The sequence below is a fragment of the Micromys minutus genome (genome assembly GCF_963924665.1).
Source record: "Micromys minutus genome assembly, chromosome: 17".
Classification (NCBI taxonomy): domain Eukaryota; kingdom Metazoa; phylum Chordata; class Mammalia; order Rodentia; family Muridae; genus Micromys; species Micromys minutus.
In genome coordinates this window covers 32,771,581-32,798,229 of record NC_137952.1, presented here as the reverse complement: position 1 = coordinate 32,798,229, position 26,649 = coordinate 32,771,581, and the positions used below count along the sequence as shown (strand labels likewise).

General features: G+C 44.8%; 1 protein-coding gene across 1 annotated transcript in view; it reads left to right on the top strand.

Moving 5' to 3' along the window:
- SHC4 (SHC adaptor protein 4) overlaps positions 1 to 26,649 on the top strand; it is a gene marked incomplete at both ends in the record, with an annotated part of 92,996 nt that overhangs the window by 17,760 nt on the left and 48,587 nt on the right. Inside the window, one exon of the mRNA XM_080931003.1 lies at positions 12,425 to 12,495. Coding sequence (XP_080787129.1) covers positions 12,425 to 12,495 — 71 coding nt within the window. The remainder of the gene's footprint in view (positions 1 to 12,424; positions 12,496 to 26,649) is intronic.

The following is a 26,649-nucleotide window of genomic DNA, read 5'->3' as shown; positions in this document are numbered from 1 at the left end:
ACTGCCAGCCAAAGTTTCAGATTTTTACTGCTAGCAGGGTTCAATATGATTGCATGGGCAGGAGCAATAGTTTATAGGTGGAAGACTTTCAAAGGCCATCACAATAGGAAAGGGGTGCGGAGGAGATGGAAGAGGTTGTTGGCACTCCGGACGCCCCTCTGCCTTGAGCAACCACTACTGGATGTTCCTTTGTGAGCACACAGGTTTGGTTGCTGTTGTTTTCGTTTGTTTGTTTTCACAGCGTCCTTCAATGCGAACACACACTCTAGGCCCTCTATTCTCAAGGCCGAGTGAGATTTGTGGATGGGTGGGGGGGCATAACTAACTTTTATTTCAAGGACTCAGAAGTGAGAAATAATGTCATATAAAAAGATGTTCCACTTTGAGTAGATTATGGGCTGTCAGGAGAGTTCATACACATACATCGTTATTAGCTTATATTACATCCCAATTTAATTAAACAAGTATACAAACTATAATTGCGAGGTCATTCATCAAGCCATTGGAATGATTAATGGAGTTAGGGTGTTGCCTTGGCTACAGAAACGACAGGATTGAGGCCATGACTAAAAGAAGAAAGAAGGAAAATTAACACGATGGACATGCTGGACCACTAGGCCAATAGTCACACTGTTTCTTCGTCTACATCCTTTAGCATCCTTGTTGGCACCTGCCTCTGGCCTGTCTCTATCATGGGCCACACAAGGTGTCAGCCCTTTGCATTTGGACCTGGCCAGCTTAGAGTCCTGGTAGCAGGCCTAAGAATCTCACTGGGTATCTGAAGACCATGGCGCTGGCTTCTTGCCTAACCTTTCAGAGCAGAGGACACCCAGCAAGTCGCTCCTGGGAGGCAGATTAACTTCCGTGAGTCACTGCTTTTCCATCTCATTTACGATTCATGACCTTTGCTGTATTTTTAGCTTTTATTTATTTGGGTCTAAGAAGTGGGTTGGAAGGAAATGTAGCTTGGAATCTCACAGAAGGATGAGGGGTTGGTATCCCGTTTAAGCTAGGGTTGGCTGAAATTCGGCAAATAGAACCAAACCTTCAGCATATGTGTGCTTCCCTGCTGCTCTGGGTTCTGAGAATAAAAGACTTCCGAAGACTCACCTTCCACACGCCCAGACTACCTTGGACAGCATCAGGAAATGAGGGTATTATAATCCCTGTTGATACTCCCTGACATATCTGCAGACTTTGGTCTCTTACTGCGGTACCCGGGATTGTTGGGTACCCGTTCTTTTGTCCTTAGCTCTGCCCACTGCCTGGAAACCCCTCTTCCAACCTTCACGGCTTGCCTTTCCTGACAACACCGCACCCTCCACCCCACTCCCGACTTTCCGTTCTCTGAGAACTCTTCCCTGGCTCTCTGAGATTAGCTAATCCTGCTGTTATAATGCCCCTATAGAAAGAGTTCTTGCTTGAGGTCCCTTCAAAGTAATTGGGGCTTTTCCACCTGCTCTCCAAGCTAAGGGGGCAGAATTGAAGATGTCCAAGAAGAACACTGTCATTCCAGCACAAGGACCATTATTTGCCCAGTCCCCTCCATAAGTCAAACACACGAGTCACAAGATTAAAGAGCTAGCACATGCAAAGCTCAGATCAACCCCAAGCCTGTCTGAGTTTTGAAGCCTATACTCTAAAAACTGTGTGACGATCTCACTGCCTTTCCGGGCTGACCCTGGTAGGGCCCGCCTATCCTAGCCTGTTCTACACTAACAGGACAGTGCTGCATTGTCTCAGTATTTCTCCCTCCTGCTGTGTACCTGCAGTGCACTGGCTGAGTCTCTGTTCTGTACCATTCTTGTTCACTGGCCTTGTAAGAGGAAGGAAAGTGAACAGGTCACCGTCATGTGATGTCATCGACCAAATGAGGAGCCGCATCCAACTTCAAAGAGGCTAACGAAGTAAAAATGCATGCTCAGGGAGGGGGAAGGTTGAGGATGCCTTTGGATTGGCACTAATGACTCCCACATATTCAAAAGAAAGCAGTGGAGGAAGCAAAAACATGAAAATAGAGGCAGGATGGAGCCTTTGCCTAGGACAGTCTTCAGGGAGGAAGAAAGGTTTGCCTTTCTAACCGCAGGCCTTTCGAATTTAGCAGCTGCTGGTATCAATTATTCAGTTGTGACCCACACCCCCCTCTTAAATTAGCACTTTTAAAGCCTTTCATCCTCTGAATGTATCAATTCTTTGACACACCAGGGGATTCCCTGTCTCTGTTTGAAAGAGCCTGGAAAGCTCAGTCAACTGATATGGCAAAAGTAAACCTAAGCAGAGCAGGCTTTGCAAGCCAGGATCTCACTTCCCATTTGCATTCTGAGCATCCAGTCCCAGATGGCTGAAGACTTTCTCTCAGAACCACAACCACAGCACCCGTGGCCTCCTTGGATTAGGCCTTTACACCTTGATAACAATCTCTTAATAGCTGGGCTTGGGCACAATGCCACAAAGACTTTCTTTAGGGTATTAGTTGCAACTTTTGAATTGTAATCACAAAATCAAAATCTTTGAATAGAGGATACAAGGCCTGGGAGAGAATTCACCTTTGTCTGTTCCAATCCCTGCTTTCTTGGAACACAAAGGTAGATTGGGATACGGTGGAATAGAAGATGCAGGTACCATCTTTGGTGGCTAAACTCATATTCTGATATCATTGTTACTGGAGTTGTTAGAGTCAGAACCTGGGTACCAGCAATGGTCTCAACCCAGCTCTAGTCTGTCCTCAACTGGCCAACGAAGGAGACAAAGTAATAGTGAAAAACTCAACAAGTAGATATATTATTCAATTTGGCCACATTGGTAAGTGGTATGAATAAAGAGGGCCCAGAGTCCATCTTTAGAGTCTTGGTTTATGTGTTAGGTGGATGGCAAGAAGTTTATACAGAGAAGCAGACCCAGGGTGGGTGAGCTACTCCCCCACCACAGATCATCTTTGACCCACCTCCAGTCCTTTCTTGTAAAGTGCTCTGAGAACTTGCTGGAGCTGTGGGGAATCTTTTCCTGGCAGACAAGTTCCTCTTCTGGCTGATACCAGGCCTCGGCAGTTTCCTTCTCCCAGCCTGAGATTCTCGGGAAAAGTCTACTTCTTGGGGTCCATTGATTCAATAATCTGATCACCAAAGGGAGGGGCTCAAGTGTCTCTACTTAGAATATCTTTGTTCCTGACAGGGCTGTTACACTATAACACAATATTCAAGATGGGACAGTTTATAAAGAATAAAAAGATTATGCATGTGGTGTTTCTGGAGCCTGGGGAGTACCAGAACGTGATGCTGATGTCAGCTCAGCATCTGACCAGGGCCATCTTGCCCCACCATAATTTGGGGGAGAGGATGACATGATGGGAGGAGCTTGTGTGCTAGTTTGGGGCTATTGGATGGATAGGTGGGGGAGAACACCATGTAGTATCTTTAATCTATAGATGTTCTGGTTCCTGGATCCATTCTCATTTTAAATATGTCCCTATAGTATATCTATTTTGGTACATGTAGACTTTAAGAGAGTAGTCATGATGGGGAAGCTGCTATCTAATCCAGGACCCCCCCCAAAAAAAAACTATTATTAATAGCTATCTTATGGATAAAATGTCATAATCTTGAGTTAAAAGTAGTGTCCAGCACACATACACGCACACACTCACACATGCATGGAAACATACTCTTACACCTTTTCAAGCATCAGAGTGTCTGTCTTGTGCTTTTTCATTACCCAGGGTAGCATCTCTCCTATATGATAGACTTCTTTGGTGCCAGGCAGTGCCATTATATAGACAGCTTCACATGTCAGACGATTTAAGCTCTACATAAACCAGCCCTGTATCCCTGAGCATCTAACAAGAAGTTTTTACAGCTGTCAAAAGGGATTGTCCACTTCTCCAGGTCCTGCCCCAATTTCGTCCTGAAGCAATACTCTTGAGATTAGATTGAGCACATCCCTGTTTTGTGCCAAAGCACAAGGTAACACAGAATGATTGTCTGGCAGATGTGTAGCAACAGAAAGAACTATTTGTGGCTTCAATGTTGTTTCTAGAGAAGGTCATAGCCCTAAAAATGCTCCCATGGTGACATTTGCCTCAGGGATGGCTTCAGTCTGGATGATTTTGTCTGAGTTCAGGTCTGTGGGCAGAGATGAAACCTCCCACAGTTCAAAACATTTCTCATGTGTAAGGGATTTTCAATGGGAGTAGGATGATTGGAATGAGGGAAGAAATGATCAGCATACTTGCTTTGCCCACTGATGACCAGTGCCTTTTTCAAATGAGAAGGCTTCTATGCACAATCATAGACAACTCATTTTCCAGTATATTAGTCATTTTAAGGTGACAAAAAGACCAAGATTTTTATTATATATTCTGGTTTTTGCTCCAAAGTTATTTTTATTTGCAGGACCCTAGGTTTCCTTCTATCAAAGAGGAATTCTTTTGAATCAACTTATATCTAAAAATCTCCAGGAAATTATACTTTAGATGTCACCAGTCTTACTTTAGATAAGTCAGCAGCGGAAGCAGAATGGAGACAGTTCCTCAGTCTCTGAGAGAAGGAGTCTGCTCTGTGGGAAGGGAAACAGACAGGGCTCTAGTCCCAGAATAATACCTCTTTCCAGCCCCAATCTTCCCATTTGGTTTGGGTTCTTCCCCTGGGCCTGCGAGCTCCCTCTTGTAGAACAAGCAGAAGACACACCTGCTTTCAGAAGGCTCCATTTTTTTGTGAGCACTGAGAACTCCAGATGTTTGAAGTTCCTGGTATGCCAAGTGTCTGTTTGTAACAAAGTGAAGAAGTCCAGGATTTTAAGCTTTGACCTTGGTGTGGAAAAGGGAGTTTTCAGTTCATGCTTAGATAGATAGATAGATAGACAGACAGACAGACAGATCGATCGATCTGCTGGGGGTCAGGCAGTCTGCTGGGTACTATCAATAGAGCAGTCTTACTGTTTTTCATTACTAACCTTCCAGTGAGGGAGACAAAATGGGCGAGTAGCATTTTCAGCAGCAGAGGTGTGAAGGGAAACACAGAAGGAGGCAGAGAGGGGAGGTGGTGACTTCGTGCTTTCCTAGATATCACATCCCTCCTAAGAGAAGCAGTGCTTGTCAATACCGGGCATCTTTCCAGTGTAGAAGAAGGGTTTCCCCAACTATTTCCAGAAGACCCACCTCTCAAATGAAAGCCAGCAGAAGACCTTCAGGCAGCCCAGCTCCAGAGTTCTCTTAACAGACACCATACTCCTTTAAGAATATGTTTTAGGTGGTCCAGCCAGGATACAGGCTATTTTGAGACTTCCTGAACACCATTTCTTGAAATAAATCATGTATTGCACTGTCAGAGGTGCAAGGCAAATGATGACTAAGACATATCCCCACCCCGCCCCCAGCCTGTCCTTGAGAAGTCTGTAGGGCAGCTGGGGCTAAGACACTGAAAGAGTGCAGCCTCATTGGATCAGTGCAGCATAGAGGTGTGAGCAACATCCTCGGGGACCCCAAAGGGCAAGCGGAGGACACTGCCTCCAGGGCAACATTTCAGGATATACTAACTTCTCATTCTGGGTTCACTTATTCATTAGTCAGTCACTTACTGACACCTGAGCGGTTTATTCCGGGATCGTGTACCGCCGGCAGATATTGCTTGCTTCATTTCTTAACTGTCGTGGCCTCTGGGCAATTGCTTTCCTGGGATGTAGCTCACTCGCTGTACAGTTTACTTACTCAAAGTCTGCATTTCCTTAGGGGTCATTTTTGTTTGTTCATAGCATTGGAAACGTCATTACTAACTGGAAGACACTGTTATCAGCTCTGGGAGAAACCACACCAATGCCCCAGCCTCTGCAGCTCTCTTCCCTAGCTACTAACCTTCTGGTGCAGGAGACAGAACAAGGACAAATGGGTGGTCTTCTCAATAGGTGCACGAAGAGGAAGAGAGGAGGGTGGAGGGGGGAGGGGAGGAAGGATGGCAGCAGTCTGGGTTATTTTGTACAAACAAAATCATACGGTATGGATTCTTGCCTCCCCCCCAGATTAGTGATTTCAGAGTTTATTTCTGTTATAGCATGTTTCCACACCTCGTTTTTTTTTTTTTTTTTTTTTTTCTCTCTCTCTTTTCTTTTTTCAGTTGTCAGCACAATATGGGAGTTTAGTTGTAAGTACTCTCTCCACACGTCAGTCGATGGACAGAGACCGGCTTCTAGCTTGGTGCTCTTCAAGCATCCGACGTCCATGAATGGTTGTGTGCTCTTTCTATGTTGCTGTGTATTTTTGGTTTTCCTGGGTCTCCTCTAGGGGCAAGAATGCTGGTTCATACAATAATTCTCTCTAGTTTTCTCGAAGCAATGCTTAGCCGTCCCTTCGAGGCTATATCTTTTGTACATTTTCAGTAGTGTGTGACAGTTGTAATTCCTATACATCTGCACTTACTTTCTGTTTTCCCCCTTAATTATGCCTCCTCGAGGGTATGAAGTAGTTTGGTTTGCATTTCTCTAACTGATGAACCACTTAATAACATTCCATGTTCTTATTGGTCACTTAACTTTCTCCTCTGGAGTAATTTCAAACCCAGACTGTCAGGGTTGCTGGCAGGGGGCTCCAACCACTGAGCTTTCTCACTGGCTCATCTCAGACAGTTTTAAATTCGTCCCCAGTAACTACACTTTTGTGTAGGCCGTGAAGAGCAAGAGTCATTGTTTAGAAAAAAAAAATACAGATGGCGGGGTGGGGGGGGGGAGGGTGGAGGGGGAAGAGAACCAACAAAGGAGACTGAGGGAAGGTGATCCAAAGAGAGAGATGATACACTGAGGAACATGTTTTCATGAAAGCCAAGGAAAGAGAGGCATCAGTGGGGAGCAAGGGCTGGGAAAGTGAGTGGGGAGGAAGCAGTTGGGAGCTCAGCCAGTTTCAGTGCAGTGCAGAGGGCACCTGAACTCTGACCAACTCTATACACATCTAAAGGCCTTCTGTATGCCCACTCCTCCACAGGATTAGGACTGGAAATGCAGCCGGCAGCCTCATGGTTGTGAAGGGATGTTTCCCCTTCTTTATCTATGCTTCCCCCTGTCCCCCAGGAGGACTAGAAATTGTTTCAAGGTGGCAGGAAAACCCTCCAGTGTCTTCTTGCCAGTGTGGTGGCCTCTACCGTGGCTGGGTATCTGCTTGCAAGGGCAGCCTCATTGAGTGGTATTGGTGACAGACTTCAGTGTTTCTTTCCCAAGTATTTTCTTCTCTGTCTGATTTCATACCTACCAACTGCAGAGCCCATGACTTAAATTTCTCTCACAGGAGCATGGTAGTTTTCCCTGCTCTGAGCCCCAGGGTAGCTTATTGTAAAGATGGTGTCCTGGTAAATTATTTGTTGCTGTGATTGAACACCACAGCCAAAACCAACCTGGGTAGGAAAGGGTTTGTTTTAGCTTACAGGTTAGAGGCTGTTGTTGAGAAAATCCAGGGCAGGAACGTGGAGGCAGGAACTGAATCAGAAACTGTAGAGGAACACCACTTACTGACTTGCTTTGGAACTTGCTCAGCCTGCTTTCTTATATAACCCAGGCCCATCTTCCTGGACAATCACATCAATAGCTTATCAAAAAAAAATGTACCTTCAGTACGCCCATGGGCTAATTTAATGGAGGCAATTTCTCAATTGAGGCTTCCTTTTCCCAAGTGACTCCAGTTTGTCTCAAGTTGACGAACACTAACCATCACAGAAGGGATCTTTCCATTGTTTCAAATGTCCTTAACTCTCACTAAGCTGTGGTCCCAACAAGTGAAATGTTAAGTCTCTGTTTTTAGGTTTTTTATTCTAATACTACAGATTTACTTTAAAAAAAAAAAAAAAAAAAAAAAAGCCATGTTTCAGTGATTCCAGGTTCCCAGCAAAGGGACCACATCTCCAGAACTCTGAAAAAAGGGGGCAATACACCTTCACTCTCTCTTGATTGACCAAGCATCTCCCAGTGTCTGCAGCCACCATCATGACCCTTGGCTCATCACCATTACTTATCTGGATAGAACGAAGGAAAGAAGTTCGAGCCAAAAGTGGCCTTACCAAGTTCCAGCAGTGAGGCTTCAGGAGAGCAATGGTTCCCAACCTTCCCAATACTGCCACCCCTTAATACAGTTCCAAACAATACAATAATTTTGTTGCTACTTCTTAACTGTCGCTTTGCTATTGCTATGAATTGTGATGTAAATATCTGATATGCAGGATATCTGAAAGGCAACCCCCAAAGAGGCCCTGACCACAAGTTGAGAACGACTTCAGAGTAAACTGTGATTCTGCCTCAGTGGACCAAGGAGAGGAAGCCAAGCACTCGTCCCGAATAGGCTTCAGTTTTCTTGTCTATTCCAATGGAAGCAATGATTACTCACCTCTAAAAAGAGAGCCAGCCCATTCTTTTGGAGGCTGTCCCTGTTTTAGGAACAGAAATGAGGTCTGCATTTAATAAGCCAAAGGAAGGTATTGTCATCTCTGGCTTATCCTAACAAACCTCTCCCTCAGGCCTTGCTGTTCAGCAGCTCTATAGTTCTGAGGATGAGACGTTCCTGGAAAAAGAAACTGACAAATTGTTTATAGGCACTGTTCCCTCCCCAACTCCACTGGGGCTTAGATGTAGCAAAAATCCATTGTGGCTTCTCTCACCTGTGCCCCAGCCTTGGAAGGGGAATTGTCCTCACAGAAGGCCACCTCTGCATGAGGCCTTTTTCTTTAGCACCTTATGTAATATCAGAGTGAGACAGTGTCTTTACCCCAATACTGATGGCTAACTGTCTGTATTGCCATGGAGGTTCACCAGAAGGGATGATGTCCCCATAGCAATGCCTGGGCCGCTGGAAACAGGTAGGAGGTGATAACCCAAAGTGTGTGTGATTAAGAAGGAAACCTCGAGGATGGCCCTCTCTTTTTCTTGTCTGGTCTGGTTGTCTCCAGGGACTGAAGTGCAACAAATATACTACCCATGAGCACATTACCAAGAGAGCCAGACACCTGCCACTGGTAACATCCCAAGCGATGACCTATTCTACTTGTAATGATTGTGTCGGCAACTTCATAGAATCACCTGGGAGATGGGCCATTGGGCTTATCTGGGTAGCAGGTGCAGTTATCTTGACTGTATTAAGGTGAGGAGATCTCCCTATTGTGGGTGGTCTCATCCCCTAGCTGGGATTCTGGGTTGCATAAGCTGGATAAAGGAAGCTGAGCACAATTGTTTATCACTCTTTAGCTTATGACTGTCCTATGATCAGGTGCTTCAGACTTCTGCTGCCTTGACTTCCCCACCACGATGGACTGTCACCTTGAACTGAGAGCCAAAATAAAACCTTTCTCCCTTAAGTTGCTTTGGCTGGGGTACTTTATCACAGCAACAGAAGAAACTAAGGGAGCACCCAAGTCTTTGTGTGTGTGTGTGTGTGTGTGTGTGTGTGTGTGTGTGAGAGAGAGAGAGAGAGAGAGAGAGAGAGAGAGAGAGAGAGAGACTTTGATGTTCCTGTTTTCCTTTGGCACAGGGTGGAGAGACTTGGACAAACCTTCATCTCCCTCTGCTACTTCTCACGACTCATTCTAAAGGCACATACAGTAGAGAACAAGATGCTTACTGTAAAGTAAGATGTGTTCTCCTCTCTCCTTCCCCTTCCTCTCTCCTCCCCTCCCCCTCTTTCTTTCTTTCTTTCTTTCTTTTTTCCTTTCTTTCTTTCTTCCTTTTGTTTGCTGAGTATTCTTGGGTTCTGGACACAGTCCCAGGCCCTTCTTGGTACAGTGCTTACAGTCAAGGAGATAAGCAAGCAAATTGGCAGATAAATCTGACATGGTGGCATGGAAGAGGCAAATGAGAGTTATGCTCATGAGCAACAGGAGATGACCTAAGGACATCCTGTGTTAACTAAAGCCTGCAGGATGAGCAGGAATCAGACCTGTAGAGTGGAGAGAGATGTCAGGGAGACCACCATTATATCAAAGTGTGGGAGTGGGACACTTGGTAATGTGAGCAAAGACAAGCCAAGGTCTAGGCATTGGTAGTGATTCTGTTTTGGTCATAGATGTGAAGAGATTTTAAGCAGTGAGGATAAGTTTTTAATATATTATTTTTACTTTTTACAAATCTCTGTGACAAAGCATGAAAATATAGCACCTGTCACATTTTTTTGGCATGTGCAGATAGATCAGTATGTCATATCATCTTGAGTTAGGATTTATAGCTGACAGGGAAGGCACCCACCTCAGCACCAAGTAGGCACCCTGGAGAATTGGAAGTGTGGCCCAGACCTGCTTCCCAACTTGTGTACAGACTCCATTCTTCCCCAGACTGGGAAAGAATGTAGAAGATGAGGTAAATGAATCAGGCTCTGGAGTGAGGAAGACAGAGAGGGCCATGTAGTCAGAGCAGCCAATGAAGACTTTCAGGCCGGTTTTTCCCTCAGCCTCAGTGTGGAGTGTAGACCCCAGCATTCTCCACCAACCTTCCTATTTCCAGTAAGTCTAGAAGTCTCAGTCAGTTCCTGTCTCCTGAGCCTTAGGGGTTAAGAACTAAGCATACAGGATTTTTTTTCCTGTCAGCATCAGACACTCCATGAGGAATGTGACTAGTGGGGTCCGGCTGAGAATGTCTTTCCCATACCAGACCTATGGCAGCAACTGAACACAAAGCCAATTTCTGTCTGAGACACCTATAGACTCCACTCAGAAATACTGCACAAAAGGATCTGGGGAGCGTCCCCTCCTCTTCCCCAGCACCAAGGGAGGCTGGACAGCAAAACAGGAAGCGTCTCATTTCTGCTGACCGGAGAGCCCTTTCATCCACTCCACTTTACACCATTCCAAGGAGATTTTCAGCGTAGCGCTCTCCAGAGTCAGTGGCTGCCCTGAGGACCCCATAGCCTCACCCACAGAGATGCTTAGAAAGCTGTAACTGTGTCCCTCCCCTCCTCTCTCCCTTTGCTTTGTCCTGCTTAGTCTTCTTGGGGACTCTGAATTCCATTCTCAGCTGTCAGCCTGTTACTTCCTGGCTCACCGACCAGTGTCTTGCAGTCAATGGGCGCCAACCTTCTTTTCCTGGCCCTCTTGGTCCAGGAAATGACACTCCAGGTTCCTCTGTGCCACCCCCATCCCCACCCCCAAAGCAGCTGAGCTTTCCTTGACTCACTCTACTACTTTCCCTAAGTAGCAAATTAAATGCTGAGTCCTGTGCTAGGTCTGTTCCTGGTGCCACTTGAATCATCTCCTCCTCATTGGTCCCATGCCTCCTCCAAGTGAGCCTGCGTCACTTCTCTCTCTCAGGGAGCATCTTACTGCACATTCTCACTGTTACCCATCTTCACACTGACTCAGGCCTCTTTACCCTTATCCCTGATTTGGATCCCCTTGCTTTAGAAGACACAAATCTTTTTTCCAATACTTCCTGATCAAGCTGAACCTACCAAGCCCTGTCTTGGGGAATGCTTTTCTCACTCTCTCTCTCTCTCTCTCTCTCTCTCTCTCTCTCTCTCTCTCTCTCTCTCTCTCTCTCTTTCTTTCCTTCTTCCTTCCTTTCTTCCTTTTTTCTTTCTTTCCTCCTTCCTACCTTCCTTTCTTCCTTTTTTCTTTCCTTCCTTCTTTTCTCCCTCCCTCCCTCCCTCTCTCCCTCCCTTCCTCCTTCCTTCCTTTCTTCCTTTTTCTTTCCTTCCTTCTTTTCTCCCTCCCTCTCTCCCTCCCTTCCTCCTTTCTTTCTTTTCTCCTTCCTTTCTACCTTCCTCTCTTCCTTTTTTCCTTCCTTCCTTCTTTTCTCCCTCCCTCTCTCCCTCCCTCCCTCCTTCCTTCCTTCCTTCCTTTCTTTCGTTTTCTCTCTTTCCTTTCTTTTTTTTAACTACGGTGATCTTACAAAAGATGACAAGACCTTAATGTTACTAAATTCTGTCTTTTGTGCAATCACATGCTTCCAATACTTAGGAAATCAGAGAGTCCTGTGTTATTTGTCTCCTGTTTATTTTTGCTTCCTCTGACGTTTGTGCAGTTATGCCTACTAAGCATGGTCCTAAAAGCTTCCTGTATGTGAAATAATTTAGCTCTTGCAACAATTCTAATTGAATTTTTGTTTTCACAAAGGACAGAACCGATGTGGAAAAGTTGGGTCACTAGCTGGGGCTTGAAAAATGAAGGTTTTGGGCAAGGCCAGTATGTGAGTCTGCGCCGAGCACAGTGTGAAGACTTCAGATCCATACTCCCAACCTCTGAGCCCAGGATCATTCCTGTCATCTGCATTCTTGATACCTGAGCTTGTCTTTAGTTTTTAGTAAGCTGACGTTTTATAGCCAAAGGGATGTATGTGCACATTGGTGGTCAGAGATACCAACACAGGTGATGTGCACACACGAAGTTTCTCTCTGGACCCAGGAAGTCGCTGTGCAGCTCAGAGGTGCTGCTTCTGTATCTGTGACCTACTTCTTTGTGTTTGTTTGTTTCCCTAGTACATGGGCTGCATTGAAGTGCTGCACTCAATGAGGTCACTGGATTTTGGAATGAGAACCCAAGTTACAAGGTAAGAGTTTAAAACTGGAGGGCCTTTAAGGGGCTGTATCTTAAAGTGCCCCGTGGGTCTCTTATGAAGTCTGCAGAGTCACCAGTATGACTTGAGGGGAGGGATGTCCCACTGACCTTGATGACTGGTTTTATCTCCTTGTGTGAAACCTTCAGACCTGTGTGGGAAAGCATTGGTGTTTTATATGAGGACTTAGAAAGTGGCTCATGGTTGCGGTTCAGTCTACAGAAATAACTGTTTTCTCAGGTACCAATGTGTTTAAAGGTGTGGCTAGAAGTAAGGCATTAAGGGTCTCCAATGCATAGACAAGCTCTCGCAAAATAAGACCAAGCAAGAACTTTCAACATCATCAATCCCAGGCTACTCTGTTCATCTACCTTCTGACACAATCTAGCCCTCCATTTTGTACAATGACATGGGTGGACCTCTACCCAGAGTCACTCCGTGTAGCTTCGTTTAAGAAACCAGAGTCCTTGTAATGCTGGACTCAAGTCCCAGGCACCGGTACAAGGCGTGCTTTGTTAGGGTCAACTTTAAAACTAGAGAGCTAAGTGACACCAGCTGCCAGGAAAGCTGTGCTGGGAGGGAGATGAGAGGAGGGGCGGCAATGACTTGATAGATGGTTTAGGAGGAAGGTTCAGCATCTGTTGGATAGGGTGCCAAGTGTACCTCAGAGGTTTGCCACAGCTCCCATCTGGATCTGTGACTGTGAGCCACCTGTTTAAAGGTGAATGTCCTCATTATCTGGAGGGAATAACCTTTCTTGATGCTCACCTTATGCGATTTTAGACCTAGAAAGGCCCTGTTACCCAGAAGCCCAAGAATAAAAGACCTTCTCTTCATCTAGGAGACACATGGTATACAATAATGATGTAATTCCTGTGCTGTGGTTAAAAACAAAACACAACAAAAACCTCATCTCAAAATGTTCTCAGGTTATTCAGCCCAAATGGTTTTTGATATAACAAAACGACCCATGTATCCCCAGGCTTTCAGGAAATGCAGTGGAGGGTGGGCATGTGGAGTTGGCTGTGCCTTAGGAAGCATTCAATTCTGCCTTTCCACATTTCTCCTCACCCATTGTTGGCATACCATTTAGAATGGTGCCTAGTGGTCATGTTGCTAAAATGTCCCAGGAAGGGGAAAAAAGGAGCTGAGTGCAGAGATGTCCAATCCCTCAAGTGCTGTGACAAGCATGTAAAAGCACAAAACACAGCAGTTGGTGACATCGAGTAAGATCTTATAATCTTTTGTGAGATGTCAAGCAATTGACACATAATTGTGCTCATGACACCTACCTGGGTCCCTGGACCATAGAAGAGGCCTGGTGGATATTCGTTGATTAGGCTGCAGTTCCAGTGTTCAGTGGGTTAGCCACAGAATCTCTCCTCATTCATACCCTGCTTTTCACATTCTTACGCCCTTTGGCCATCCTCCAAGTGACACAGATTCTAGACCACTTCCTACCCGGTTAACCTATTTAGGCTTCATGTAGAGGACCCCACACCTGAGAAAACCCTTCCTTCAATCCTTCCTACAGCTACCAGGAAGAGGGTTGAGCTAAGGTTGCCTGGGGTGGGTGCTCAGGACAAAACAATGCTCTCGCCTGAGCGCCGCTGGAGTCGGACAGTGCCCACACTAACACACAGATGCTTCTGTGATGTTGCAATTGGTTAAGCCACAAAGACAGAGCTTTTCTTGGATGTGGAATTAGTGTCCCTTTCAAAGAGCTACAGGGAGCTACCAGCCCCTTCTTCCACATGAAGATATGGCAAGGGGTTCTCTTTGATGGAAGGGGATGTTGCACAAATATTGAGTCTCCCGGGGTCTTCATCTTGGATTTCCCACTCCCAGGACTGTAAGAAATGCATTCTTATGAGAAACTCATAAATTTCTCAGTTTTGGTATTTGTTATAGAATCAGGAGCTGCAGACCGAGACAGAAAACTTGTTTTTTGTTCATCTGTCTATACATAGACCCCCTGCTTCAGCAGTGCATTTACAAAGAGCCTACTTAGTGCTGGAAAATGCTGAAGCTTTATGGGTCCTGCGTGAGTAAGGTAAGCGCCTGCTCATGTGGAATTTAACAATCGAAGTGGGAAACAGACTATTCAAGGGATGTAACTGTACAATGTGCTTGTGGGTAACAAACGGTTCCCTTGCTCTAACAACAGTGCTCAGGAGAGCGACCTATAATTATGCAGAGCGCTCCCAAACCTTATTGTTTCTAGTTCTACAGATCCCCAATAGTTGTTGGAACATTAAGAAACACAGGAAAGGAAAGCCAGCTTACAATTCCACCCAAATGATATCTGTCATTTTGTGTTCAGGATATCTTTCCAAGCCTTTTCTTCTATACATGAGATTACAAAGATATAAATATGTTGTATAATATCTCTACCACACTGAAATTTTTCCTAGAGTTCCAATTTTTATTGTAGCTAAAGATATAAAACAAATGCATTGTTTTAACATTTTGTTTTTTAAGTTCAGGAAATGCATCTTGATTCACACTGTTGTATAATGATCACCATCATCCACCCCCAGAATGGATTCATCTCCTCAGACTAACATCCTGTGACCATTAAACACTAACTCCCAACTGGCTTCCTCTCTACCCCCACAGTCTCTGCCAACTTTTCTGTTTTCTGTCTCTTCAGTCTTGACTAGTTCAAGTAGTTTAAATGTTTGAAAAGTTTTTGATTTGTATTGGTGTTTACTAGCCAGTCATTATTTCATATATATATGTACACATATAAAATAAATATATGTATATATACATATACAATAAATATGTGTATATATATGCACATATATACATGTGTATGAGCGTGTGTATGTGTGTATGTATTTAAGCGCTGGTCCTTGGTACCTACTTGGTCTAATATGTACAAGACCCTGAATTTGATTCCCAGAACTACCAAAACAAATAAGCAAACATACAGACAGATACACCAAAGTGAAAGAAAGAAAGAAGAAAGAAAGGGAAAAAAGCATTACCATCACCATCAACAATAACAACATACTTCATAATACCAGCACTAAGGAGGCAGCCCAATCTCTGTGAATTCAAGGCTAGCCTGGTCTACATAGTGAGACCCTGTGTAAAAAAGAAAGTTCGAAAAATATTTTTACATTTTCCTCCAGAAGAGCTCACATTTTTGCTGAAAGTAATACCAATTTTTTTTTTTGAAAACTTTCTCTGAAAATGCGGGTCTTGATGAGATATTCTTCATGCTGATATGAGCTTTGGTATTGGTATGCAGTAATAGATTAATAATAGATTCATCCAGTGTATGGATGGAAATATTCTACCTGAGTCCAGAAACTTTCCGTTAGCTCCCCTTCTCCCACGGACATTAGACTCATCCAGTCAGTCCGTTGGGCATCCTGAAGTCTCGTTGAGCCCCTGAGCTGGCAGTTCATTCACTCAGCATCAGAACAAGAAACTGGCTTCCTTCATTTGCAGCTTCTCTCTCCACCTTGGCTCTTGAGTGTTCGCTCTTCTTTTTTTTTTTTTTTGCCTTCTTTTCCTGTTTGTCTCTTTCGATGTCGGTGTCTGTGTACGAGTCCATGAGGACCATTCTCATTCAAACCACCATACCACAGTTGGTTCATCATCATGGAACATTAATAATAACCCCAAGGCGCAAGGCCTCTAACTTTGTGTCACGGACCTTTCCTTCCCTGCATTCATAACTCGTATTTGAGAATGTGATCAGCTGTGCATGGGACCGGCCTACTTTGTTGCTCAAGGGACAGCTAGGAGGTAATGGAGGCAGTGGCTCACAGTGAAGGGCATCAGTTACAGAGGGTTTTCTCAGGGACACGGAGAGCTGCCATTTTATTTTTCTCAAACAGTGAGCCTGTAAGTTCGACTCCCTGCCTTGAAAACTTCGATGCTTTGACCTCAGTGGGATGTTAAAGGCAGTTCTTCAGAAACAAATCTTTGTGTTAATCATTTTGCTATGGATTAACCCTCTGGGTCTGGGCAAACAAAGCACAAGTTTAGCCACTGAGGCCCACGCACAGCTCCCTGAGCTCCTATTTGGACCTATTAAGGCACTTTATTATTCACTGTCCTTGGGTTTGAGGGTTCTCCTGTAGTGTGAGGCCACCCATATGGTGAACAGATGTTTTAGATACTATTTTATTGCTGTGAAGAGACAGGATGCATGCAGAAACTTATAGAAGAAGACATTTAATTGGGGGATGTTTTGTAGTCCATGACCCTATCAGGGATCATGACAGAAGGCAGACAGGCATGATGCTGGCCCAGTAACTGAGAGCTTTGTGTTTGATCTGCAAGTTGGAGGCAGAGAGTAAGATACTGGGGCTGGTATGAGCTTTTGAAACCTCAGAGCCCACCCCCAGTGACTCACCTCTTCCAACAAGGCCACGCCTCCCAATCCTTCCCAAACAGTTCCACCAACTAGTGACCAAGCATTCAAAATGTACGAGCCTGTGTGGTCCATGCTTGTTTGAGCAATCAGTAAATATTGGGTGGGTTTTTGGTAATGTGACCCTGAAGTTCTTCAAAACTTCATGGTCATTGACAGTTAGAAAAAGGCAAAAAAAAAAAAAAAAAAAAAAAAAAGATAAAGAGAACCAAAGACATAGGGTCTTGACTTTTGATGTGAGCCAGAGTTTGGGAAATCGCTCAGGTCCTTGGCTGCTCGATACAGCATTTGGCCTGTTGATACTGGGCATATGTTTTTTGACACAAAGGAAAAGAACAGATGTACCACAGAGCTTCAGTCTGGTTTAATGGGCTTGAGGTCTGGAAAGGTAGCTGTGAGCAGGAGAGTGACTTCTCAGTCCCAGTGTGACAGGCCATGCCCCGATGTCTTTCTGAGGGAAGGGACCGGATGTGGTGTCCAGTTATCAAGCAATGACCAGAAGTTTATTGTTAATTTGTAGATACCATGATCAGCATTTCCATCATATCGGCTCTAACATTCGTAAGCTAAATGTTACTTTGCATTGTGTTACTCAAGCCAACAGGGGCTTAGAGGCAGTCAGGAGTTTCCCAAGGTCAGCTCGCCTGTCAGTAAGATGTCAGTAAGTGGAAGATGTGGAAACCAGGTCTGCTCATTCTTCACCTCCGAGGGAGAACATTTTAAGGGACAAATCTTAGGAACATGTTAAAGGCCAGAAGTGACAGAGCAACTGTAATTCTCACTTGGAATCGGGCCTGGCTTTTAAATGTCACATAATTGTGTGAGCTTACTCTGAAACACAGTCACAAGACCCGATTTCTGCAATCAAGAATAGTTAAGTGTCCTTTTCTCATCTCAACGAAAGAAAGGGCAAAGTAGCCTTAGATACACATCCACTGTAGACCAGGCTGGTCTCCCACTCAGAGATCTGCCTGCCTCTGCCTTTCAAGTGCTGGTATTAAAGGCATGGGCTGCCACCATCTGGCCACATAAAAGGGTTTGTTAAAAGCACAGTCTGGAGCATGCCCCTAGAAGTTTCGACTCCGGCATTTACAGGTCTAAGGTCCTGGGTGACACTATACTACTGTTTCAGGGACCGCACTTTGAGACTCAGATGCAAAGGACACTGCCTATTCAGTGATTTGAAAATGAGGTCCCCAGTTAGATCATATGCCACAGAGAAAGCCCTTAAAAAACAGGTGTCTGTGGCATAGCTTAAGGGAGTTTAGTTGATACTACAGCCAATCCTACCACCCCCAAAGTTTTCTTCTCTGTCAATACACAAAACAAACAAACAAGCAACAGAATGAGAAGTGGAGACAGGGCTCAGTGATTAACAGCACTTGTTTCTCTAGTGGATGTCATGGATTTGGCTCCCAGCATCCACACAGGTCACTGTCACCACATAACCATTCATAATTCCAGTTCCAGGGAACCCAACACTCGGTTCTGACCCTCATAGGCTAACTTTAGCTTCCTGCCTGATTGTTACCTGGTCGTCCCAGAGTGCGCTGAATACTTTTAAGTAGTTGAAAAGAAATCAAAAGGAAAGTATGTTGTGCTGTGTAGAAATTAAATTTAAACAGCAGTGTCCATGCATGCTGTTGGCATGGCAACCACGCCTGATTGTTTACATGTTGTTTGTGCCTTTATGCACTTTACATATTGTGTATGGCGGCTTTCAAAGCCGTCGTAGAAGGATGAAGACAGACTGTATGTCTCCAGAAGCCTAAAATATTTACCATCTTGACTTTTGCAGAAAAAGGTTTGTAGACTGCTGCTCTTGAATGCTGCTCAGCTAAGGCTCGGTGAGAAGCACTGGCAAGAGGTTGTTAACCTATGGACACATAGTAGAGAAACTGAGGCAGGAACATTTAGGAATTCAGGTTTACCCTCAGCCACAGTTAAGTTTGAGCGCAGCCTTGGCTGCATTATGCCCTGTCTTGAATACAAAGAATCAAATGAAAACCTCACAGGCCCTAAGGTCCAGCCTGTGCTAACTGAGAACACCTAGAGGAGAGATGGCTGCCATGTGCTAACACTTCCTGGTGTTTCTGCTCTGCTGGGCCAAGGCTGAGAGACAGGGCTTAGAGCCTGCACGCATTTGGAGGGGCAGATGGAGGCCTCTCTGCCCTGGGCTGCTAGGTAAAAGAGAGAATTCAGGTCATTGTCACCACCTGTGTGTGACAGGGTGACGAGACCAAAGAGGTTCAGACCTAAAAACACATCACTCTCCCTGAGCAGGCTGGGGGAAGCTAGTGGGAGAATCGTGCCAACTATTTGTCCTAGATTACAGGGCAACTGAGTTGAAAACAAATTTCCTCCACAATGGACTATCGTTAATGCACAGACAGCACAGCCCTCCCCAGCCAGTCTCTAGAACAGGCGTCCTAATTCCTTCACACCCACAAACAGCCATTTGGTCAAAACCTGAGGGCAGAACGGTCACCCTGTGCCGTGTGGCCAAAGGCAGGTTTCATCAGCCGAGTCATGAGATTGAAGCCACTTGCATAGCTTGTTAAGCTGCAGGCTGCTAACCCAGTTGTGCAAAGCCAGTGTGTCTAAGAACAGCTCCTGACATTTGCACTTGAGCCAGCTCAGTCACGGCTTACCTAAATGGCCATGGAACGCGTTCTTAGCAGACTGCAGAACAAGATTGCTCTCCACTACTCACTACTGAGGACTTAACTAACCAGACCAGTTAGCAACTCCTCCTGGGGTTCCATCGGTACACATTGAAATGATGGATGTCCATATGTTATTAGCATGACGTTCATGGTGGATATGCCAACCGTGCGTCAGAAGAGCTCATTCTTTGAAAGGGAAGGTGTAACAAAAGATATACATTCGTTCCCTCAGTAGGTATCTCTAGATAGTCCATCTCTACGGCAAACTGTTCAAAGTGAGATTAACTGGGAAATCTTCCTTCTTTGAAGACAGACCTAATTTTTAGAAGCACATACTCATCATTTATAATGAAATGTGATAAGTCAAGTGACCGGCTGAATTAGCTGACCTCACTTAAAAAAAAAAAAAAAAAAAAAAAAAAAAAAAAAAAAAGCTCTTGTCTTCCTCCTTTTCTGCAGAACTAGGAATCAGACCTGTGCCTTCCTTCTACTTGGAAGACCAATACTTTGACACCAAAATACTTGGGGCCCAGGAACCATAATGTCAACAGCCACACAGCAAGTCTTTAACTCCAAATCCTTAACTCCAAAACCCAAAGATTTACAATACTCTACATATTTTATTTATATTTATATTTATTTATATTTCCTTAAGACAAGCGGACGTGTCTTAAGGAAGCCCAGGTTATCCCAAAGTGAAGGAAAACTCCTTTGGATTGACAATTTTTTTTTTGTTTGAACCAGTCCTGTTTCTTTATTGCTGTGTTCACAAGGCTTAACCATTTGCAAGTCCTGTGAGCCACCAGTTTGTGGGCGTAAGTGTTCAAATATTGAATCATACGGCTCCCTTACAAGTAATCACGATGAGGGACTGCCGGAAATCATGGGCATTCTATCAGTTTGAGAGACTTGGGGAAATGTGTTAGGAGAGAATGATTTTCCAGCGAGTTCTAGTGTGATTCATGGGTCCACATTTGCATCAGAGCCTAAAGAAAAGCCCAGAGCAGACAGAACAACCCGTGTACAATGAGCTGGGTCGGGTTGCCAAAGCACTTTGGAGTCAGCTTTTAAGCATAATTCAATTTCAGCGGACAGAGCTGGACGATAAGCCAGCGTGAGTAAACGCCAGGCACACTGAAAGGCTTTATTTGACTGCGCTGAGACCAGAGAGGCCAGTTTCTAAAGTGAAAGGGTGTATTTTTAGAGCTGGGTACACCTTCCTTGGGCGCTGGCGATGCCTGAGGATAACAGCTCAGAGGGAGTGTGAAGCCATCCACTGTTCCCCAGTCTGTAGCCCTGACTGCGGGCATTGTGTTCTTATCGCGTGAAGGCGAGCTCAGGTCTAAAGTGTCCTGTCTGAGGGCCTTTCACAGCCAGTCTTTCTTCTCACCAAGCTGAACAAAAAATGAACACATAGGCCACCAAGACTTGATGTTCTGTAGGAAGAGATTTCCCAGGGATGATCCCTATAGCTTAAGGGGGTACGGATGTTAGCTGCTAGTGTCACCATGAGAAGACTGGTCACCGGTTTAGGGAGACAGCCAGTCACTGTTTTGGGTTCATGCGGGCAAGCAAAATCAGAGACTGCCTCTAGGAATTCCAGGCAATTCTATTTCTCTTAAGCATTTTGTTTTCTTAACAATAATCTGGAAAGCCTCTTGCTATGATTGAAATTTGAGTCTCTTGTCTGTTTGCCTGGACAAATCTGAGGTGGGGATGGGGGTGGGGGAGTAGACATAGCCCATCTCTCTCTAAAGGGGATGGCGATTCCTACTGGGCTCTTTACCTGGGTTCCCTATCCTTCTGGATTTCTTGTTTACCTCCTGGACAGAGCGTGCTGCAGTGTCTGGGGTTGTGCTGCTGGCTCCCAAACTTGAAAGGCGGGAAGAGAAACTGCTAGACAACATGGCTTCCACAGCAGGACAACTGTTTAGGGGCTAAAGACATAAGAGAAAAAAAATATCTAACTGAAGTCCTGCAGTGGTCAGAGTCTGTAAAGAAAGATGGCTTTGTTTAGATGATTAGTTTGGACTTTGCCGAGTTAGGCAAGATTTCTTTTTTTGTCTTCTGGCGTGGGCGGGATTTTGCAGCTTTGACAGTAAACCTTCAGCTGCGTTCTCATTTGCTTACATCAGCGGGCTCTGTCTTCCCCTCTCACGTGGAGTCAATGAACAAAGTGGCCACTGTTGATGCTGTGGTCAGAGTCAGTCTCTCTCCCTCTCTCTCTCCTTCTCTCTCTCTCTCTCTCTCTCTCTCTCTCTCTCTGTGTGTGTGTGTGTGTGTGTGTGTGTGTCCACCAACTCCAGCCTGTCCAGAAAGGCTGGCTGGGTATACAGACTGACGCAGCCTGGCACTCTGGGCCCTGGGAGAGATCCCTTCCTGTCCCCTCTGCCTGTCATCTACAATCTGTGTCTTGGGCTTGGGGTGTGACTGAGGTTCCCAAAGTCACAAAAGTCATGCTCGACCTTGACAGTGTTGCAGTTAATTTCTTGGTCCTCCATCTCAGGGACAAAAAAGAGCTTTGTTGAAAAGGCAACAAAATGCAGCCAACGCAGGCGCCTTTGTATCCCGTGGCTGGGGTTCTGGGTCAGTCGGACGTCGGCAAAGAAAGCAGGCATGTGAGAGACTATTTGGAAGCAGTTTCTAAAATGTTTTCTGGGAGGCCAGGTGGGAAACAACTCTTTTAAAATTGAATAGTTTGTACAACAGGTCTGCTTAGGGAGAGACAGGCCATGGCTCATTTTAGAGTCTCAAATACAAGTGTGTGTGTGTGTGTGTGTGTGTGTGTGTGTGTGTGTGTGTGTGTGTGGCTTTGAACTTTCAGCATTTTTCCTGCCTCTGCCTCATGAGTGCTGAAGATGTACGTAGGTGCCATCATCATCCATCCACAAAGAAGTATTTCTGAAAACAAGCTTACAGGCACTGACAGAGACTCCTTTTCCCTTTGAGGACAGTGATAGCCAGAGACTTCCGCACTCTAAGAGGCCATGGGAACTTTGTCTGGCCAACGTCACACAACTCTACCTTGCACAAGTCCACCTGTCAGGGCGAGGGGACAGCTAGTCAACCTTGACAGCCTGTACCGAGAAGGTTCTGCAGCCATTTTCCCTTAACTGTTTATCATAGCCTTGCTGCTGTGAGGGTTGTCAGAGTGTGGCCCCGTCTGTCTCTCTGTTGGGGCATTTGCAAGAAGGAACAACCCACACATGCTGCCCCAGTCCCAGAGCCGGAGGCTCCCTTCTGTTTCCTCCCTGCTGAGTGTGGGTTCAGATTTGCTTCTGGTCCCTGGCATCATTTTTTGCCTTATTAAAAGAGAGTAAAATTTGAATTTGTTCAAGTTGAGATTCCTCTTTACAAAATGGAGCCAAATACTTGTCTTGAAACGGTCTTGGTGGGACTGAAGTTTCTGATGTACACAGAAACCAGATCATAGAGGGGCCGGCAAAGAGACCCTGGCCGAGGAAGTCAGTTCATTAACTCTCCCCGTGCTAGAGAGTCAGGAATTCAGAACCAGCCTGAGCTACACAGAGAGACCTTTCCTCAACAAACTACAAAACCCAAACAAAACAAGTAACAACCAGCAAAAACATTTTAGAGAGTGTTAATTCAACCAAAGTCACATGGAAGTAAAACATTATATTGTCTATATTTAAACACAATAAAATTGGAAGCAAGAAATAATGATCCAAGATATTATTTTGGCTAGAGAGATGGCTTAACTCGTTAAGAGCACTTACTGCATTTTTAGAAGATCTGGGTTCAATTTCCAGCACCCACATGGCACTTCAGAACTGCCTATAACCCACTTCCGGAGGGTCTGATGCCATTCTTCTGACCTTTGTGAACTTCTGCACATATGTGGTGTACATACACACTCAGGCACACACACACCCTTAAAAATAAAATAAATAGAAAACATTTAAAAGAAAGATAAATGATAAGTAACAAGCCACAAATGCCAACAAACAATCTAAGTTACTGTTCATAAGCTTGTTTGGTTTTTATGTAGTCTGTGCTAGCCTGAACTCCTTCTGTCTCAGCGACCAAGCTCTGGGCTCACAGACACATAACTTCCTAAGCACTTTCTGTAGTGCAGTTTGAACGGGATGTCTGTAACCAGCATGTCACAGTAGAATGTCTGAATATAACCAGCATGTCAACTTTGAACGTCTACCTTTTCCCCACTGCCTTCTACAGAGCTCCCCCTGGTACTTCTGTAGCCTGCACATGTAACATCCCAAATCACTGTCTTTGGCCTTCATATTCTATCGCTTAATTGTGGGTCAGTGTTTTTACCCTAAAACTAAAGTGTCTGTGATGTTCACAGAGTATTCAACTATTTCACTCATGCTCTCTCCCATCAAATACTTGGTAAACTTGCCTTTGTTATCTTAAAAGTGTTTTACACTTAATATTACTTACTGTGTATATGCAGGTGGGCATGCGTGCCATGTGCACTCGTGGGGGTCAGAGGACAACTTGCAGGGATGAGTTCTCTACTTCCAACCTGTGGGTTCCAGGGATTGAACTCAGGGCATAAGGCTAGGCAGTAAATGTCTTTCCTGAGTCACCTCAAAGGCCCAATATATGTCACATTTTATCAAATTACTCCTTAGAATGGGTAAGTCCTTAACAATGGGTAAATATGTTACTTCGATTTCTCATTTTTCACAAAAAGAATGATTTTGTATTTTCTTTTTTCTTTTTACTAATTTAAATGTGCATGAGATAACTTGTAGTTTTTAATTTTCAGTTTTAAAATCAGATGAATATTGTCTTAGTCAGGGTTTCTATTCCTGCACAAAACATCATGACCAAGAAGCAAGTTGGGGAGGAAAGGGTTTATTCAGCTCACACTTCCACATTGCTGTTCATCACCAGAGGAAGTCAGGGCTGGAACTCAAGCAGGTCAGAAAGCAGGAGCTGATGCAGAGGCCTTGGAGGGATGTTACTTACTGGCTTGCTTCCCCTGGCTTGCTCAGCCTGCTTTCTTATAGAACCCAGGTCTACCAGCCCAGGGATGGCACTACCCACAGTGGGCTGGGCCTTCCCCCCTTGATCACTAGTTGAGAAAATGCCTTACAGTTGGATCTCATGGAGGCATTTCCTCAACTGAGGCTCCTTTCTCTGTGATAACTCCAGCTTGTGTCAAGTTGACACAAAACCAGCCAGTACAAATATGAACATCCCTACTCCCCCCCCCCTTCTTTTCTGCTATGTAGCTCAGGCTGACCTAGAACTGAAGATCCTCCTGTCTTAGTCTCTTGAGTGCTTAGGATACGAAGCTACCATACACTGCTTTGTCTTTTGAGACTAAACTTTCCTGGTGTTGTGTAAGTGATTTAATTCGGGGAAAATGGCTACTATGGCCCATCTGCCAGTTCTGTCCAGCCCTTATTCTTAAAAATAAAATATTATTGGTGCACAGGCGAGCTCACTTGTTCATGCATTGTCTTGGGCCGTTTTTTCTTGGAACTAAGCAGTAGCACCTTTGCTGTCTGGCCATTAACAGAGCGCTTTGGACTGCTAATCTCTCTCTCAAGTGCTCACTGCTGTTTTCATGTGTGAGCTCCCCGAATCCAGCACCAAGTGCCTTCTCATCTTCGCTCCTGCTTCTGTCTGCCATTCCAGTGCCCACTCTGCCAGTATGGGTCACCTTATGAGAGGGATCCAAAATGCTAATTTCACTAGAACATACCGGAATAAGCATGCGAATCAGAGTGTCTGGGAAAGCACTTTGTGAAACTACCAGGTCTTGTATAATGGCAGTGGCTTCTAACATTAATTGGCAATTACTGTATGTAGCAGCGTCAACATCCTGCCCTGGATCTATTGTTATCTCAAACCACTTACCCAGCACTCTCATTGGTTCCCGGGGAGTCGACGGTCTTCCATTTCTTATAATACTCTATGGGATTCTATCAATACAGTGAGGAGCCTAGAAGAGTTATTTTTAGCAGTAGTAGAGGTCAGCTTGGATCAATGATAAGAATCTCATCAATTCAAATGATCATTTAAATGACTGTAATATTAACCAAACAACCAAACAAAAAAAAAAGTCCAGCCATCTGCATTATCTTTCTTTTAAATCAGAGACCAGAGGTTGGAATGTTGGGAAAACAGTGAGTATGTCCTCCCAAGAGAATATACTAAGCCAGAGAACAGTGCTTTCCTTCAGCGAGTTATAAACATAAGCAGTTATGTGGAAGGAAGAAAATAACGCCGTGGGGGGAAGGTTTCATGTGCTCAGAGAAAAGCAGAGATTCTGAGCTAGAGCATGTTATAAGAAATGATACCCAGACTCTTTGGAAGTTCTGCCTACTTCTGCAGACGCTTCTCTCGAACGCTGAGCTCCAACCTGTCCCAACTGTGGCTTTTTAGAAATGTGTCTGCAGTCTTGCTCTGATGCCCCTACCCCATTCTTTGAATGTTCATAAAATGTACTGAAGAGCTGTAACACACCATTGTATGAGTGTGTAGAAGTGGTTTGTTCCTTTTAACAGTCCTCTTTTCCCGTTGGCTGTGAACAGGCAGGTGTTAAGTAGTGAAAGCCTGGTCAGGCAAGAATGCTCAGTCCTGGACCAGAAGTTTCTCATCATGATTGCCTGTCCCTTGAGGAGATGTGTACTCCTCCAGTTCCTCCATTACCCGGCAACTCCGATTTATTAATAGTGGTGCCTGTTCCTCAGGAAGTACAGTACACAATAAGGTCAGAGAAAAAGCACCGGAGAGAACTTGATATTGATTTTCTTCCGCTCTGTGAAATTACACAGCAGTTCAATGGCTTGCAGGAGTAGCTGAGTCAATAGAGCTGCATTTGAGACCACCTTGAAGTTCAGTGCTTTTCCCCATCCCTTACAAGCTTCCTCCACTATCAGATTCATTCATATTTAATTGTCTTTAGTGGTGAAATAGTATGACCTCTATTCACAATGCCTTCATGAGGATTTTGTTCAGGGGTAGAATTGTGATGTATTTCGAGAAAAGAATGGTTTGTCCTTGCTTGTTAAAAATCAACAACTTGGGCCAGGGAGATGGCTCAGTGGGTAAGAGCACTGTTCTTCTGGAGGTCTTGAGTTTAATTCCCAG